This window comes from Tachypleus tridentatus, chromosome 6 (assembly GCF_004210375.1).
Source record: "Tachypleus tridentatus isolate NWPU-2018 chromosome 6, ASM421037v1, whole genome shotgun sequence".
NCBI classification, from domain to species: domain Eukaryota; kingdom Metazoa; phylum Arthropoda; class Merostomata; order Xiphosura; family Limulidae; genus Tachypleus; species Tachypleus tridentatus.
This window is the reverse complement of record NC_134830.1, coordinates 154,384,398-154,404,637: the sequence shown is the minus strand read 5'-3', so window position 1 is coordinate 154,404,637 and position 20,240 is coordinate 154,384,398. Positions and strand designations below refer to the sequence as shown.

The following is a 20,240-nucleotide window of genomic DNA, read 5'->3' as shown; positions in this document are numbered from 1 at the left end:
TAGTTTTGTTTGTTTGTGAATTTCGTGAAAAGCTACACGAGGGTTTTCTACGTTAGCTGTCCCTAATTTAGCAGTATAAGACTAGAAGGAAGGCAACTTGTCATAACCACCCACCCTTAGTCCTGGGCTACTCTTTTAACAACGAATAATGAGATTGCACGTCACATTATAACTTCCACATAGCTGAAAGAGCGACCATATTTCTTGTGACGGGGAGTCGAACTTGCGACCCTCAGATTAGGAGTCGAGCTCTCTACCCAAGTGGCAGCTAAAGAGTAACACGAAAACAAAGATGAAATATGAAGTTTTGAATTTGAATTTGTATGTTCCTCGAAATTAGATTATGATGCTCTAGTAATCTACCCAAAAAATTCTAAGAGCCATATCGTATCTTCATAGGCCTCCACAGCTGCTAAATCGTTTTTCGGTAGAACCATCCACCCCCTCAACTCGTCCCAAATGAAATTTTGTACCTTGTCCCAGGATGTTGAACGAAACAGAATAAAAGGTATTTTTCGAATGGGTCTTTTTTTTTTTTCAGAAATATCTTTCATTTACATAAATTATTCATATTTGTTTAAGTTTTGCTTCGTAATTAACTGAACCATCGTGTGAGAACCAAACTTTTGTCCCTCTATTTGAGGGTGCGTGTCCTCTCTTACAGCAAAGCCACATTAGGATATCTGTTGAGTCCACCGAAGGAAATCGAACCCATAATTTTAACGTTGTATATCCGCAGACGTACTGCTGTACCAGCGTGGGACTCCTAAAACGTTTAACAGTTTTAAAGAATCTTATTAAATGCAACAATAACATATGAAACTGTTTTACTGCGTCATAGTAAAACTGTAACCATGCAGGAAATATAGAAGTGTTAAAGTAAAGTACAGCTGTTTTAGTAATTTATTCAAAAGGAAACGATGAAAATAGGTTAATAAAATATTATATGTTGGGAATGGAATGGGAAAAATATGTAGAAATCTATAAATTTAAGTTCAATTGTGTTTTAATGTTTTGAAATTAGGATTGCAGTCAGTAAATGGAAGTTTTCAATAATTTTTTCAGGAATATAGTGCCATCTAGTGTGACTCAGACAATATAAAAGGAAATAAAAATTATTTATTTTACGTATGTGTCTGTTGACTAAAAATATTTTAATTTAAGATTATGGTAAAATCACATCGAATAATGATTTCTGACTGTAGATGGTAGTATCAAAAGCGAAGTTTAATTAGTCTGATGGTAAAGCATCATCTGTGAACTTTATTATATTGATAGCAACTGCTTTCATTTGTTAAAATGAATATAGGTCATAGTATTTAGTAAAAAATTGTATTATAAAAGAAAGCTTCTACTGTCGCAAATAGTAGTACTGTACTACTGTACTAGGTACTGTAGCTGTACCTAGGATAAAAGACGACATTAATAGAGTTAATGTCAGCTTTAGTGACGAAACTAGTGGTGCACTACGAGCTTTTAACAATATATAAAGTTAAATGCATAGCTGTATTTACAATTACGTAGACAATACAGGATATATATAGACATTACTGTATGAGTTATATAAATATGTGTCTGTGATTATAAGACTTATATGTTTTAGCAGTTGACAAAACTGCAGTTTTACAACGGTAATTATTATATAGATGAGTGTAAACATGGCGGTAAAGAATGTGAGAATTATACCACTAGAGAGTAAGACGGTCATGATTTTTATTGAAAAAGAAAATTTTATATTATCGTGAGATAAGTGGATAATTGCTGAAAATATACCGTTTCCACAGTACATTCGATTAATAGTTTGATTACGAAAAGAACTAATATTGTTCGAGAAATCGTTTTACGTGTGTGGTCATGTTAGTTTCGATGACAGTGTCAATTTCATGTGACAAATTCCGGAACAGCTATATCATGTTCAGTAATGATATTATAGGAAATATTAATTAAAAATTATAATACCTAAGATAAACAATATGTTGTTAAGATAAAATATTTGTTATTAGATTTAAAGTATATTAAAGATAGCTTTTCGATTTCCGATCGAACTCCAAAACGTGGTTTAATAGACGCTGGTGGAAATATTTTGAAATTTTTGCAACCACAGATAATTTACGTGAATTAAAGAAGAAAACAGAACATCAAAAACAAGTATCTATAGAAATGTTTAATTTAACATGTGATTATAATGAACTAATTGTAACAGACACTTCAATTACATGAAAAGGAAATGAAAAATGTATCATTAAGCCCTAGTAAACATTATTACCACTTTGATACCTTCCTAAATAAGACTATCTGAGCGTCAAAAAAGCAAAAACTAAAATGTTAGTTTTCAATTCTAGAATTCAAAATTTATTTATTAATATTATGCCTCTCGATTCCGTGAAGGAACATAGGGCCGCAATCGTAGGCTGGTTTTTTAAGTGAGTAGATTGTTAGCACATTGCACAACCCCCAACCAGGAGGAGAAACCTTAGCCCTCCCTAATTTTGCAGTGTAAGACTAGAGGGAAGGCAGATAGTTATTACCATCCACCGCCAAGACTTGGACTACTCTTTACCAACGAATAGTGGGATTGACCGTCACATTATAACGCCCCCACGGCTGAAAGGGCGAGCATGTTTAGCGCAACTGGGATGCGAACCCGCGACCCTCGGAATTACGAGTCGCACGTCTTAACACGTTCGGCCATGCCGGGCCAGAATTCAAAATAATTATCAACAATTATCATTTAAAGTTGAAAATAGTGTGACTGAGTTATCTACGTTAGTACAAGTATTGTAAATACCTGGAGACAGAAAGGTGAGTTCATGGTTTATTCGTACAAGTGAATTACATAAACTGTCAGATGAAATTATTGTACATAAAGTGAAGTAATGACAGCCGCAGTGAAGGAATCTCAATGAGTGTTCATAAAGATACCTTTGAAAGCAACAGATAGAAATTTCAAATTATTTAGGATTGTATACTTAAACCATTCGTTAGCTCTAACTGTGGAAATGACAGAGAAAGTTATGCTGAAATATATACAAGGTTCCATATTGTATGTGATCCTGAACTATGCAAAAACAGAATAATTTTATATTTGCAAATTTGACACCATGAACTTGATTATTTTATCTGTAAAAAATGAACTTACCTTTTCAATATAAATCGGTTTCGGTTATCGAACTCACGTAATTAAATTAAAGAATAGTGGATATCTTAGATTGTCTAGAACTTGTTCTACTAAAATCCAATGAATTACATTATTCTATAGTTTAACAAGTAAAACTAAATATACAGGAAATCTGTTAAATATAAGAATTCCCCTACGGGCAAGAACTATTGACTATAAAAGAGTTACCGCTAATTCACAATATAAATATTGATTCACATCTTAAAGGCCTGTCAAACATATAAGATGAAATCCGAAACTTGCCCTGTTCGAGAGCTGGGTAAAGCTTCAACTAATTTCAACAACATGTAGACCACGTAAAAGCTAAACCAATGATGATTATAGAACAACATTAATTCTATAAAACATGTTGAGAAAGTTTCCGCTGCTCGTTTAGCGTTTAGTCTGTAAGTAGTTGACGTTATCGAGGTTTGTAAAGGGATTGTGGAAACTATGGACACTGAATTAATGAGTGGAACTAGGAAGAAACTGTAACATCTTGACATCACTACAGTATGGAATAAAGTTACGGAGGATTGATTACTGAGAAACTTAAAACAACCTCCAATATAAACAGCTGGCTTATTCATTAAATATCGATAACAAGAATGTGAGTACAGATACAAGAAAAATCTCAGGGTCGAATATTTGGCCATGTATTAATATTTCTTCTAGAATATTTTTTTTCGAATTGTTAACATTCGAAATATATTCTATAGAAACTAACCTCAACAAACATTTAGTTCTGTATCGAAACGGGTTCATGAAACACCAATAAAAAAACAGATAGAGAGATATTTACTACTTTATTCAGTTTATTGTTCTCTCTTTTCTATTACCGAAAAAAATCAAACTAAATTTCAAAACAAAGTATTGTATTTAACATTAAGTTTGTAGTAATTTCAAGTATATATTGTTCCTTCACTTAAAAACCTAAAGTTTGTTAATTGAATAAAGTTCACATTGCAGAACACCATTTCTATCGGCGATAATTCAGATCCTAAGACGTTGTGAAAATAAAAACATATATAAAGTGTTATTTAAGTTGAGTTAACACCTCATATTGTGGATGTTGTTAAAAGTAAGTTATTTAATTAACGTTAATGACTTTTAAAGGATTGGGGAGTTTATTCGTGATGACGAGAAACTTAATTGAAGTGAAAACGTATCTGAAGACGTTTGGTTTGGATATTGAAACTTTTATTAAGATAAAGAAGAGAACAACGTTTCCACCTGATGAGGTCATCTTCATGTTTATAAAGAGTAAGAAACTTTCTCTTTGTTAATCTGAGGACGTTTATGTTTTAAGACATCTATTAATTATTTGATTACTGTTGTAAGTGGTAATGCACTACAAATTAATCTGTATGTTTAATTTGTTTATTTATATAATTCTCGTTAAATATTCATATAAACCACGTATATATATATATCACTGTAATGTAATGTAACAAATAATATATCACACACTCTATTACACTTATGAATCTCCTCTTCTTACAGCTACTTGTAAAGTAGAAGTTAAAATGTTTTATTCTTACCCTTTAATAAAACTGAAGATTACTTGTACTGCACAAACACAGTTATCTTCTCTATTCTCCTAGCGACTTATCGATTACTTTTGTGACTTAAATCGCTAATATCAAGGGTAGGTTATTTGCAATAAATTAAATTCAGATAGCCCTGGTGCTTTCCATTAAATAAACAAGGTGACCTAAGGCCCTTATGCTTCTCATTTTAATCCCAATACGTTTTTAATGGGTATAAATTTTAGCTCTTAAATATTACACATTACTTAGAAATTCAATTAACCATCAGAAAGCAGCAAATTCTTTAAATATTCAACACTTTTAGAAAAGTAAAGATAACACAGCAGCTCCTTCCAAAAAATAACAAACCAGTGACGATATGACGTGATAGATATTAAAATACCACACTATGCATTCTTATATCATGTGAGATAATATTGACATTAATAAAAAATTCAGGATTATGCCCTTACCCCTAACCTTAAACAATTCGTTACCTCTAACTGCGGAAATGACAGAGAAAAATATGTTGAAATGTGTAGAATGTCCACTTAGAGTACGTGACCCCAAACGATGTAAAAATAGAATGGTTATCACTAACCCATCTTAATCTTATAAAATTAATCTTATGACATATTCCCTATATTACGGCTGACAATATGTATCAATATTATTCTCAATTAGCTTTACTAATCACAAGATATATTATCATACTCTGATCACCATTGGTTAATTAAATCAGAATTTCGTAATTATAATAAAACCGTTTGAGTTTTAACAGTTTTGATGAATCTTATCAAATTTCCAAAAAATTATCACACCGTTATCCTATATCACAGTAAAACTGTAACCATTATGAAAATTATGAAAGTGTTAACGTGAACTAAAGCCAATGTGCTCCTTCTTCTACTCTGTTTTTGTTAATTATTATAAAAGAAACGACGAAAATAGGTCAATAGAAATATTTTACTTTGGAACTGGAATTGCCAAATATGGAGAAATTTATAAATTTAAGTTTTATACTTTTTAATGTTCTGGAATATAGTGACATCTAGTGTGATTCAAACAGTATAAAAGGATAGCAGAAATATTGTTTTTGTCTTTGTGGTTGTCCACTAAGTAGATTTTCTTCGTAGACTGTAATAAAATCTCTTCTTATAATGATTTCTGAATGTATATGGCAGTAAAACATCAATAGTGAATTTAATTAGCTTTTCTGTTTGTTTGTTTTGGAATTTCGCACAAAGCTACGCGAGAGCTATCTGTGCTAACCGTCCCTAATTTAGCAGTGTAAGGCTAGAGGGAAGGCAGTTAATCATCACCACCCGAAGCCAACTCTTGGGCTACTGTTTTACCAACGAAAAGTGGGATTGACTGTCACTTTATAACGCCCCAACGGCTGGGAGGGCGAGCATGTTTGGCGCGACTCGGGCGCAAACCCGCGACCTTCAGATTACGAAGCACACGCCTTAACGCGCTAGGTCATGCCGGGTCCAGCTTTTCTGCCACTGCTTTCATTTGTTAAAATAAAAATAGGTGGGTAGATCACTTGGTATGTAATAAAAAACTTTATTATCAAAGAATGCTTCACCTGTCACCAATCCTACTTCATATTCCATAAACTCACTTAGAGGATTGGTTAATTAAAGGTTAAAACAGATCTGTTATTGGAGTTTTCATTTCTGTTCGTCACATGTTTTGCCTTATTAATATGCCTCATAATTTAAATTACATACACATTATTTTTGTATTAGAAACATATTTTCCATAATTCAGACACGCAGACCACAAAATTAATATTTATTTTCTTCTATCTCGTAGAAATTGTTTATAAATCGGAGAAAAAAATAACTATTACTTGGTTCAATTTATTATTTCCTTTTATCACAAAGAATATTTTTTATTATTATGTTTCTGAAGAAAAATATAAAGAAACTGAAGAAAATAGAAAAACATTTGTAACAAATAAATATATAACTTCATTCATCTAGAAATTTTCTGGAAATCTTCGTCATATATTTTGAAAATTACATCTTGTGGTCTCTCTTTTTTGTATCAACTTGCTATCTGGTTGACTCTGTGTAGCCATTGTTTATTTTTCCAGTGTCTCTACGTGCGTTATCGGCCCGTTGAGAGAAAAACGTAAAAAACGTTTTATAACTTGACTGTCAACTCTAACGAGATTGTCGTAGGAACCGAATAAGTAACAGGACCAGATACATATGTTATGACTGGGTATAACACCTTTTAGATTTCTTTAAGAACAATCAATGTACAACTGCCACTCACATTATTCATAGACTGCAGTTCATACTATTTGTATTATTTAATATAGCAATATTGTTGCAATAAACTAGTGAATGTTCACATGAACTAAAATGTGAAAGAAAAGAAATTCTTCCTAACCACGTAGTAGTAGTCAAGGCCATTAACAGAGAAACATTAGCTGCAGTAGTACAGCATAATGTGAGGAATAGGAAACACCAGACACCACAAAATAAAATAAATAGGGAAATATTTATCAGGAAATATGTAACAAAATATAAATAAGGTGTAATAACATTACTAAAATTATATAGAGTTTATTTGTATGACAAGTGACACTGATACTACAAAGAAGATTAAACACATAACAGGGTTAAATGACAATAAACCTATAGCACAGAGACTTCATAGAGTGCCAGCGATACACAAGTTTGAATGAAAACAGTGAGTGAAAGATATGCTTTTAGAAGGAATAACAGATGATAGTATCAGTCCGCATGCCTCCCGGTTGTATAAGTTCCTACGAAGGACATAAAGTTTAGGTTTTAAATTGGTGAATGTAGTTACAGTTAAAGATATTTATCTGTTACGTGATTTACAGGAAACTTTAGAAAGGTTGGGTAATATTAAATACTTTTCGTCTATTGATTTCAAAGTGGGTACTGGTAGGTAGTAATAAAAGATAAAGCTAAAACTACTTTTGTCTTACCTTCAAGTAAATATCAGTTCAACAGAATGTCCTTTTGTTTATGTGATACTCTTTCAACATTCCAGAGGTTAATGAATATCGTATTATAACATCTACAATACTGAGAAAGTGCATGTTACTTCTATGACGTTATAGTGTTCGCCACGACCATAGGTGAACACTTATAGAGACTGAAACGTGTATTTGATAGGTTACGAGAAGAAACTTCAAAGGTTAAATGAATCAAATGTCAGTTCTTGATAAAAAAAAATGGAATATCTAGACGTTGTGAAACCTGACATTAAAATGTAAGTAATCCGTGCATTGATAGGACTTTATAGAAGATTTATTCTACATTTTAAGTTATTGGCAAAACCTGAAACTAAGCTAACTATGAAGGATGCAGAAGTTATGGGAGCAGATAAAAGACAAGGAACATCGAGAAATTACGAGACGTTGTATTAAATCACCCTTTTTAAGTTACCCAGATGTTAGTAAAGAAGTTATCAAAAAAAGAAAAATGTTTGTGTCTAATCAAATGATTCGAAAGAACTAGATTTATCTTATGATGATGAAGAGATAAGTGAAACCGAGATAGAAACTAAAACTTAGAGGACGTTAATACCATATATTAGACTATGGAAATGTTGAGGTAGATGATCCTACACACAGAATGTCAAGAAACGTCAACGTCCCTTTACCCGAGGAGAGTAAATAAAGAACATCTATAACGACGTAAACTGATACTGTTACCTCTGATTATAACCTTAGGTCACGTGGTCCTGTACCAACTCAACCAGAAGTAATCCTAACCCCTACAAGGAGACGAGTGAAATTCCTTCCCTCCACATGCACCTACAAACGACGTTAATAGAGTTATTGTTCGCTCCAGTGAATTTCATGTGGAGTGCAAGAATGTTTTAACAATGTTAAGACATATGTGTAGTTCTAAGTAAGATAAAGTAGACAATATAGGATGCATATAAACATTATTAAATATGTTATACATATGTGTGTGTGTGGGTTTTGAGACGTTTGTCTTCATATGTTTTACTTGATGACATATCTGCAGTTTTACTACAATCATTATCCTGTGAGTGAATGGAAACCTGGCGGCACAGAAAGTAGTATTTTACCAGTAAAAATTAAAACTTATCAGGAGATAAGTGGATAATTTTCGGAGATATACCATATTCACAGTATGTTTTATTAATAGTTGCATTACGAGAATGACTAATCGAGAAATATTTTGTTGTAATGTAGTCGTGTTAGTTTCGATGAAAGTGGTTCGGAAAATATGTCGTCATTTCATGTGAAAAATCCTGGAACAGCAATCTTATATTTAATAAGGATGTCACAGGAAGGATTAATTTAGAACTTTTCGACGTAAATTCGACGATATCTTATAAAGATAGAAGATTTGTTATGAGAATTAAAGGATATTAAGACAGCCTTTCTATTTCGGATCGGATTCCCCAAAATTTGTTTTAATAGACGCAGTTGGAAATATTTTGAAATTTTTTTTGGATCCGCTACCACAGACGATTTACGTAAATTAAGCAAGAAAATACAACATCAAAGACAAGTATCTATAGAAATGATTTTCTGACAATAAAATATTAATTAAAACAGAAACTTGAATTACATGACCAGGAAATTAGAAGTGTCCTAAGCACTGGAAAACATTACTAATTCTTTGATACGTACCAAAATAAGACATTCTACTCTTCAAAATACAGGAACTGAAAGGTTACATTACAATTATAGAATTCAGAATCAGTATCTACTATTACCATTTACAGTTGGAAATAGTGGGACTGTGTTATCTAAGTTAGTACAAGTATTGTATGTAGCTACAGGTGGAAAATTAAGTTCATGATTTATACCTCCAAATACAAGTGTCACATGAAATTATTATACATAAACTGAAGTAAAGAGTGTTTATAGAGATATCTTTGAAAGCAACAGATGGAAAAAATCTGAAATAAAATTACCTCCATACTTACAATCTGTGAAACCTATATTATGCATGGACTGATGTAAAGACAAAACAGTTTTTGTTCCAACAGATGGCAGTATGATGTATAAATATTCCTTTTTATACTTTAGATAATTTATTCTTAATGTTTGTGTAAAAACTTTTATTAACATTCTTCAAAAAATGTTACATCTTTATTGACTTATCATTGCCTTTCAAATTTTTCACCTTTGTCATTACGAGTAATAAATTTCAGTGTCAAACATTTCACCATGTAGTAATATTTCTTCTGGACCGTTTCTTTTTCCAGTTGTAACTTCTTCGGTCTTATCATGAAGTAGATTTGACTATAATATCAAAATACAAAGAAATACCTATTACATTAAACGAAATTTTTTTGATGATGACAAAATATGTTTTTCCGTGAAATAGTAGAATGTGGTATTGAACTGATCTATGTAACCGATGACATTGTAAGATAATTGAAACTATACAATTTGCATTAATTCCACCGTATTTTGGGGTAGGGGGATCGTGGAGAAATAAATTCTAAAGTCGGTTTTAAGGAATGATTGTATCGATTGTATAAAATTATGATTCAGCCGTTTTACTGTTCTTTTTTGCCAGTCGTGTGTAGTAAGGAAATGATTTTATATTGCCATATTTTTCACCATTTAACGTTTAAAGAATACATATTACGCTAACTGAATTTATAGAATAATTTTATTTTTACAAAATTAATATATCAGAAACTTGAGTATCTTATATGTAAAAGATGAACTTACTTATTGATACCATGCCCTAAATGAAATAAAAATCGGTTTCATCATCGAACTGAGGTAATTAAAGTAAATAATACTTGATATCTTAAATTAGCTAGAACTTGTTCTGCTCACAGCCGAGAAATTACATTATCCTATAGTTTAGTTTTAGAAGTAAAACTAAATATATAGGAAGTTTGTTAAATATCAGAATACCCGACGGGCAAGAACTATTGACTATAAAAGAGTTACAATTAATTCAGAATATAAATGTAGATTCAACTCTGAAAAAACTGTTGAATATAAAAGATGAAATCTGAAACTTGTCCTGTTCAGGAGCTGGATAAAGTATCTAGGAATTTTAACAACATGTAAACCACGTGAGAACCACACAAAAGGAAGTAGCTTAGATAAGTGGAAATTCACTGATTCAGTGATGATAATATTATGTTTCTTGTGGTGATATTAGTAAGTAGTGTGTTACAAACAACACGTGAAAAATTTGTTTTAATCACATTTTAGATGTTACATGGGCTGTGTAAGTTCAAAAATAATACCAGAACATGGCCAGTCAACAACAGAAGATTGTTTTACTAATAGACCACAGAAGTGGATGAATTATGTGACAACAGCCGATCTGATTTTGATGTAGAGTAATTTAAGATAGCTTCATTTTAATATTAAATTAGTAAGTAACGTTTGTGGTTAACTGATAATAAAATAAGCATATTGATCAAAATTAATAGAATTAATAGTTATTTATATATATATATATATTTATGTTCGACCATAAAAAATGACAATTTCGAGAACCGGTGTAGAAGGACAAGATTAATTTCCCACAGATTATAACAAAAGAAGTTATGAATTATTAACACAAAACATTTAATCAATGACAGATAAAAGAAAACCGACATCACGATAGTGTTATTCCAGAAGAAGACAACTTGAACCAAGAAGTGTTAAGTATTATATCGAAGTACGTGTAAAACAGTGAAGTGCGCGAGTAATTACAACATTCCTATCGGTAAAGACATTTCCGATATGAGTTTTAAAATAAGACCAGGGAAGAACTAATAGTGGAAGTAAGAAGAATTAAGACGTATCTTGATTGTCACAGATAGTGTCCAGTTTGACATATTTATTAAACTTAATATAATATAAAGTATACCTGTATTTATCACTTTCTTTTAGTTTATTTTTCTCTCAAGTATTATATGGTTAAGTGTTATATAGGTAATTAATACTATGTGTATAATTTGGATCATTCAATTACTATATCTATGAACAACTTTATAATGAATACCTGGTATATACACTGCTAGCCAAAATCTTCAGCCAATGATCATAAAGAAAAAATAAGCCTTTCGCGTTGTTAGACTCAACCATTTATTTGAGTAGAACTTCGAAAGATGAAAATAAGAAAAGGAAAAATAAAAATAAAAACCTTTTTAGCATTTAATATAAAAAATGTGAACATTGTGGAATTATCCTAAATACTAGCTGGTCAAAAGTTTAAGACTAAACAGAAATGAAGCGTTAATCGGTAAACACGTAGTGAAATTTAGCTTAATTCATGGCACTCGTATTGAACGAAAATATTATTAGGTTGTGACAAAGATAAGACTGAAAAATTTCTTTTTAAACAGATCTCTTTTTCTAGCCGTAATAGAATGAACTCAAAATTGACGGTCAAACTCCTAGCTACACTTGTAACATTGATAATAATTCTAAAGAAAATATTTATTCATTAATTAGCCTGGCTGCGTTGTTTGTTCTACTTGGGGCATATAAGTATAGCTACCAGTTTGGCCTAGGATTTTGATTTCTTTTCTTTAAGTTACACATACAGACCTTCTTTGGCCGCACGTCACTTACACATCTAACGTGTCTCTGATTAGACATTTTATGAATACACGTTAACAAATCACTTGAAATAAAGAATTTATAACATCACAATATATTATTCAGAACAGAGCTTTACAGATACGTTTCCTTCTCTAAACAGTGTTAATAGATTATTTATAGTAACGCCATGGAATGTAGACTAACAGATTCTTGTCATTATTTCTATGAAACGACATAACTTTATCAAGCATCATCATTTTAGCTAAATGCTTAATATAACATCTCCTGATGCTAATCGTTCTTTGATTAGCATAAGTTTCTAAAATATAGTATAATTGTGCAGAAAAGTTGACTGAGAATAATTATTAACAACCGTTCACTGCTGTGATGCCTTTCAAAACTTGAGATAGAAACAGCTAATCTAGTTAGCTTGACGTAACAAATATTTTGTATCTGTACGTTCTTTTATCATATGGGTTTGTTGCTTCAAATCAGCCGTCATTCATCCTAATGACGATAAACCAAAAACGGTCCACTTTTAATCGTAGGTGAAGCTGAATATTAAAAATGTAAGTCCGATAACTCACTTGACGTTTTACTTAGGCATATGCAGACATTTTCGTCAAGTTAAAGCGCTTTGAGCGAAATAACTTCGCATATGTGGCTTGTATTTATATCAAATTATTAACATTATTTACTGGTAAAGAATTCAACTGTTTATATACAGCGGTTTTCTGTATCTAGGCGTACTTCAACGGCATACAATATGACTGGATTTTAATTTCTATACTGGGATAGATAGAACGTATCAGAGATTGTATTCTATGATATAATCTCTCTGAATCTTCTTTAGCATGATAAAATTAATTTATCTTTCCAAATTGTAACACAAAACGACATTATTCTAAAAACACGACTGTTTCAATTTAAGTAACCGATTAACAAAATAAATTTTTCTTTCGTAATACAAACAAAAAACGTTTCGCTCTAACTCTCACTGATATCTTAGATTTTCAGAAACATCAACTATTGCGATGGTCAGGTAGAAACATACTGATAACACTGTCCGTTAAAAGGAAGTAAGTATGAATTAATGATTGTTTGTTTGTTTTGAATTTCGCCCAAAGTTACACGAGGACTATCTGCTCTACCCGTCCCTAATTTTGCCGTGTAAGACTGAAGGGAATGAAATTAGTCATCACAACCCACCGCAAATTTTTAGGCTACTCTTTTACCAACTAATAGTGTAACTGGCCGAAACGTTATAACAACCTTACAGTTGAAAGGGCGAGCAGGTTTGGTGTGATAAGGATCCGAACACGTGACCCTCGGGTTACGAATGAATTAATTAATATTTTTATGATGGAAATGCATAACAATTTTTAATAAAAAGTTTGATTTTTCTTGTTATAAAAAACAAACGACACAAACAAACGTAACTATGTTTTTATATATATTATGTAATTCGTTTACTTTGTTTTTCACATTGCCATACGTCAGTTACTGAACATTCCCGTCACACCAAACATGTTCGCCTTTTCAACTAGGGAACGTTACAATGTGACGGCCAATCCCACTATTTTTAAGTAAAAGTGTAGCCCAAGTGTAGGCGTTGGTTTGTGATGGCTAATTGTCTTTCCTCTAGTCTTAGCGCAAAATTAGGGATGGCTAGCTCAGATTGTTCTCGTGTAGCTGACCGCAAAATTCGAAACAAACCAAAACAGAACTTAACATTGTATTTACTTGGCTAAGATTACCAATGATTCGATAATTGGCAAATATTGGTCAACAAACACGGGGAAAATTCTTTCGTGATGTTTACTCAATCTTGAGTGAAATATATTTCAAATTATTAATATGTAATTCAAATAATGTGGTCCTAAAATCATTGAATGACAACAAGTCAAAATGTTACTTCATTACAAACGACATATATTTTCAATAACAGAATCAACACTTAGAATTCTTGCATATATATATTTCTCTAAAAGCGGGTTTTCTCGACATCACTGATTAGAATTCTTACACTTCGTTGTAAAATTTGAGTTTAACATTTTTGTAACATATCTTCTTATGATGACACAAAAACGACTTCCTATCAAAATAAGAACATACAAAGTGTAGCATATTAGAACTTTTCGCCGAGGAACCAGTTATCTTACCCCCTAATCACTACTTATATTTTATATAATGTTCCAGGATGCTGAACGTTTCGATACCCGTGAAAGACATATCCCAAGAAGTCCCTTCTGCAGTTTTGTACATAAATGTAAAGAAACAACTGAACTGTCTTGTACAGTCCAGCACCACTATCCAGTTACGGTTCATGTAAACGGGAACAAAACATTTTTGTGAATGAATATATGATGACTCACATATTTATGTTTAGTTTGCTACCTCTGTTTAATTACGTCCTTGCAGCCTTAAAGGTGTTATAATGAGACGGTAAATCTCACTATTCGTTGGTAAAAGAGTATACCAAGAGGGGGCGGTGGGTGGTGGTAGCTAGCTGCCTTCCCTCTGGTCTTACACTGCTAAATTAGGGACTGCTAGCACAGATATCCCTAGAGTAGCTTTGTGCGAAATTCAAAAACAAACAAACAAAATGTTCTTTGTTTTCTGTTACACAAAAATTAAACTAAATTCCAATGCAAAATTTATTTATATTAAAATTCAGTTTACAGTAATTTCAATATATTTTTCTTTCACTACGGGTTGTTGATTGAACAAAGGAAAGATTTCGCAACATCAGTTCTACCGGCAATAATCCAGATTCTCAGAAGCTGTAAAAAGGAAAAAAAAAACATCTATAAAGTTTAATATAAGCTGAATTAAAAGCATAAAATTGTCGATGTTGTTATAAGTTATTTAATTAACTTTAATAATTTTCAAAGGATTTGGGAAGTTTATTCATGATAACGAGAAACCCACTTGAAATAAAAATTATCTCAAGACGTTTGGTGTGGGTATTAAAACTTTCATTAAAATAAAGTAGACAACAACGTTTCCACCTGTGTAGGTCATATTCAGGTTATCAAAGAGCTGCAAACTTTCTCTTTGTTATCCTGAGGAAGTTGATGTTTGAAGACAACTATAAATTATTTTATTACAGTTGTAATTGGTTTCAATATGCACTATACTTTTATTTATACATATATATAGATAATTTTCTGCTCATATAAGTTCAATTTCCATTAAACGTGATTATAACCGACATATAAATATATATATATACACCAGTTCGATTTTTTGCAACAAATAAAATATCACAGACGCTATTCTATTTATGAATCTCCTCTTATTTCCTTTGAGTTAATTGTGAAGTAGAAGTTAAAATGTTCCATTCCTACCCTTTAATAAAATCGAAGATTACTTATGCTGCACAAACACAACTGTTCTCTTTCTTCTCCCAACGACTTATCAATGACTTTAGTAACTTAAATCACTAATATCTGGTCTTGGTTCTATGCGACAAACAAAGATCACATTGCTCACTTTGTTGCTTTGCTTTAAATAAACAAAGTGACATAAGGCCCTTATATTTTTCATTTCATAACTGATACGTTTTTTAATGTGTATAAATTTTAAACTCTTAGGCATTACACATTACCTGGAAAACCAACGATTTATATTTACCATTAGAAGGTGGCAAATTTTTTTAAATATTCAAATATTTTAAAAACAATAAAGTTATGAAACCAGGTTCTTCCAAAAACTTAACATACCAATGACATTCTTTTATCCCGTGAGATAATGTTCATATTAATAAAAAAGGCATTACATAAGTCACGAATTTTGAAAATGTTGGAGTAAACTTTGACCAATGATAGGGAAAGCACAATTTCAACCAGCAATCCTCAGATTCACGAGCCGAGAGGTATGGCCTGGTGGTTAAATTGATTAACTTTATTATTTAAAAAGGGAAACTTTGAAACTCTTACGTTTTTAAATGTTGATATTCTTACTTATTTATACTAACTTGAACATCGAAATTAAGTGAGTTGTTACCAATTACCCTCCACCAATACGATTTTATGCTCCCAAATGAAGACTGTCATTCATTCTTAGCTCACTATCCAATCTTATATCACTTCTTGTTCCTCCACCGAGATGTATTTGTCTTGCTTTTCGTGTTTCTCTTGTTAACCCATCTATTAAGTTAGGGTCACTGTCAAAAACCAAGCCTACGTCTGGGTCTCTTTTAAACATATTTTCTTGTATCTTTCATTTCCATTACATATTCCGAAATCTGGTTTCTTATTAAAACCATTTTTCTTACAACGTCTGTTAAGAGCTATTTCCCCGTATATATCCGTAACCACTAATGCTATTGTGGATGTTTCGTGTTATTTTGTTACTTCCGTTTTCAGCGCAACTTCCTACAGTGTAGACCGTAATCCCCAAAAGTAGAAAAAAATTCTGTAAAAAAAAATAAATAATAAATTTCATTTTTTATTATGCTAGGACCATTAAACAACCAATCTATTTGCTTCTATACAGCTGCACAAACTAGTACGATGTAAATTAGCTTATTCTATAACTTTTTCTCCATAAAGTTTTACTATTTTATTGCGAAATGTTCAAACATAGAACAGACTATGTATAAAATAAATGGCATTATTCATGTTTTGTCTAAATTGTTCAGCCTAATTTTTATTAATAACAGCAATAGAAATGACTGATTAATTTAGTGAATCTACTCAACGTAAAGATTATTTATTAATTTTGGTCTATTTATCTCATATTAGTTTGCCACTTATCATACTGGAATGATACCATGCTATAAATAAAACTATTCGCTTCCGGTGAGCTGTGCAAAAGTTCAACCGATAATTCACTTACAGAATAAACTGTAAAACACTCACCACTGACTTCATCTTCATTATAATGCAATAAGTTGAAATACGTTTATATCACCTGCAAGTGAGTTGGTTATGTTAAAAATATTCTTCAAATTAACGAATGTACATAATATGATGTAATGACGCCATAACAGTGAAGGCCACAGCTCTGAGTTACGAAACTTTTATGAACCAGATTACTATTTACTGATTTTACATCATACGAAAGTCGTACTTTGTAACTAGATTCTTTTCGAGATATACTGATAAACAAATTTAAATCACAAATCAACGCTACAAACTTTACAGAAATGTTTTTAGTTTTTTTTCTGACACTGATGTAGTTTCAAAGTTGGATATCGTGTTGAATAAGCCTTATGGGGTTTATGTAATTTCGTCCAAAAGTAAAATACACAGTTATTTGTTTCCTTATGTTATAATCTCAATTATTTTATGCAAAAACGTTAACTTTTTTGTTTTTATTTTACACATTATTATTATTTATTTGTTTGTCACACTCCAAACGAGTTTAGGTTTGGTATCGTTACGTTAAGTGATGTCAAACTTTTTAAACGAGTTAACTTAAGGCTATTTAGATAAAAATTTACAATTTTACTAAAATTATACGTTACACGGTACGTTCAATAATTACTTCTTGATGATTTATTGTTCTATGTTTTACAGTAGAGACAACTGAATATACGGAGACATCAGCAGAGAGACCGATGTAGCTTTGCAATAACAAAAAACACAAACACAACTGAATATAAATATACTTTCTAAACGCGAATTTTTATTGTCAGGTACTTATTAAATAACATTTTTTTTTCATTGGTATAGTATGTATGATTAACAATTCATGTTCTCATTAAATAAGTTTCTCTGTCTTTATTATTGTTTCAATCGAAAGCTGTAAACAGATCTGAAATCGATGTGAATATTGACTTCACTTTATCAGTTTGTCTCCGAGTAATTGGTACGTGCATCGTATGGAATGTTCTATTCTTCTTTTAAGTATAGTTACAATATATTTATTGATTATAATATCTGTAATATAATTAATTTTATAGTGTCTACAAGTTATGTTGTCTCGAATATATCGCTAGATGTCTTATCAAATTATGATCCTTATTGGTTCATTAGATCAGAAGGTAGCGAATTTAATAATACTGTTTGACTTTTAACAGTTTTGATGAATCTCATTAAATTGAACAACAACATGTCACATTGTTTTCCTAAATAGCATTAAAACTGTAACCATGCAGGAAATATGGAAGTGTTACCGTAAATTAAAGCCAAAAACACTGTTCTACAACACTGTTTCAGTTCATTATGAATAATCATTAACAACCCCGTTCACTCCTGTGATTATTTTGAAAACTTGATCTAGAAACAGCTAATCTTGTTCGCTTGGCCTAACAGATATTTTTGTATCATATGGGTTTCTTGTTCTAAATCAGCTGTCATTAATCCTAAGAATGGAAAGCTAATAACGGTCCACTTTTATTCTAAGGTGAAGCTGTATATTAAATATGTAAGACCGATATCTTACGTGACGTTTTACGTCAGGCATGTGAAACATTTTCTTCAAGTTTAAGCGCTTTTATTGGATTAACTTCGCATATGTAACTTATATTTAGATCAACATAGTTTCGTAATTACTGGTTAAAAAATTAATTATATATAATTTTATTATATTATGGTAGCAAGGATAAGTGTAATATCGTTAAGATGTTTTTTATATAATAACATAATTCTTGTGTTGGTGTCTTGATTGTTTCTTCTATCTCTTCTTATTGATGTATAGTTACATATTTTGAATCTATTCTGAGGATAAATTTGTGTTACACTTATTATAAGAAAATCAGGGTTAATATCTGTTATTAAGTCTTCCACTCGGTATATGTGATGTTATGTATATTTTAGCGATGTCTATGAATAGGTCTATGCTATATTTTGATTGGGTCGGTTTTGTAAATTTTGTAATGAACTCTGTAACAATGTTTTTAATTATGTTTACCATTAGATTTGTTTCATCGTTTGTGTTTTCTTCACTGTAAGATTGTTATTTTCTTATTGTTTGTTGTACTTCTGATTTTGTTAAGTTCTTGTAAATTGCTCACTGTTTTGGTTGAAGTTTGTTGTTTCTTTATTGGTGGTTTTGTTTGTGTAGTGTTTTCTTTCAACATTTTTGCATATGTAAATTGACCTGTACTTGTGTGTGTTTGTGGTTTTAGGTGTGTTATCTTGTGTTGGCTTTATTGTTTTTAAATCATAAATGCGTTGTTTTATCTTTTTATTTGTCGCATCTTTTATAATTTACACTTTGTGTTTCCCCAGAGTTACAGCAGTTTGGTTCGCTTGATCTTTTTTACATGGAGATATGTGGTGTTCACCGCCACATCCGCAACACCTCGGTGTTTGTAGACATGCCGCTGAAACGTGTTCATATTGTTGGCAATTATAACACTGAGTAATTTATAATGCTGATGATTTAGTGATCATCTTGGAATATTTGGTACCACAAAATGATACCATTGTTTATCAGTTACAAGATGTTTTAATGTTGTTCCATGTAAACTCTTTCTAAATTTGTTGGTTTTTTAGTGACCTTGGAGATAATTCTTTCTGCTTTAGTGTATGGTATATTTAGGTTATGTAATATTGCTCAATATCCTGTTTTGTTATGGAGTGGTGCACCCTACGGATTACTATTGCCTTAGGCTGTGGATTAGTTCCTGGTAGATATATATTCATGTTCCCAAGTGCGAAGGCGTTCTTGAGTTGATTTAATTATATGATTTACGTCAGTAGCTCCTTGACCTCGGACAAGGACACCGCCTTAAGATAAAGGCTTTACGTTAGTTTTTCAACACGTGGTTTACATCTGCTAATTTCCGCTGCTAGTTGCAGTTGATTATATGTGCCAGGCACGCCTTCAATAATAGTTAAAAGGTTGGGTGTTTTGTTTTAAGTGGTGTGTCTTTTGGTTGTGTAGTTTGATTTTGTAATGAATTTCTACTTTTTTTTTCGACACTACAAGAGTAAACTCTTGGTTTTCATGTTAGTTCATCGCTTTGTTCTAGATTTTTCTTCTTCATTAGTTTCTCCGTTATCAACATCCAAGGCTTTGATTAAGTTAGTAACATCATTCCTATTATTTTTAGTGGGGG

The 20,240-nt window shown here is 31.5% G+C and overlaps 2 protein-coding genes across 11 annotated transcripts in view; one reads left to right on the top strand and one right to left on the bottom strand.

Moving 5' to 3' along the window:
- The window catches only part of LOC143254148 (uncharacterized), a 420,077-nt gene that overhangs the window by 248,383 nt on the left and 151,454 nt on the right, over positions 1 to 20,240 (bottom strand). The window lies entirely within an intron of this gene.
- The window catches only part of LOC143254154 (uncharacterized), a 58,750-nt gene that overhangs the window by 20,755 nt on the left and 17,755 nt on the right, over positions 1 to 20,240 (top strand). For 3 of the 10 annotated variants that reach the window (XR_013030024.1, XR_013030025.1, XM_076508959.1), the window contains one exon: positions 4,274 to 4,420. The exons of 1 other annotated variant lie outside the window; for it this stretch is intronic. Coding sequence is in view for 7 of the 9 variants with exons in the window: in XM_076508959.1 (XP_076365074.1) it covers positions 4,274 to 4,420 (147 nt within the window). In the remaining 2 variants the exon portion in view is untranslated. 6 more of the 10 variants (XM_076508955.1, XM_076508957.1, XM_076508960.1 and 3 more) reach the window with 5 other exon arrangements.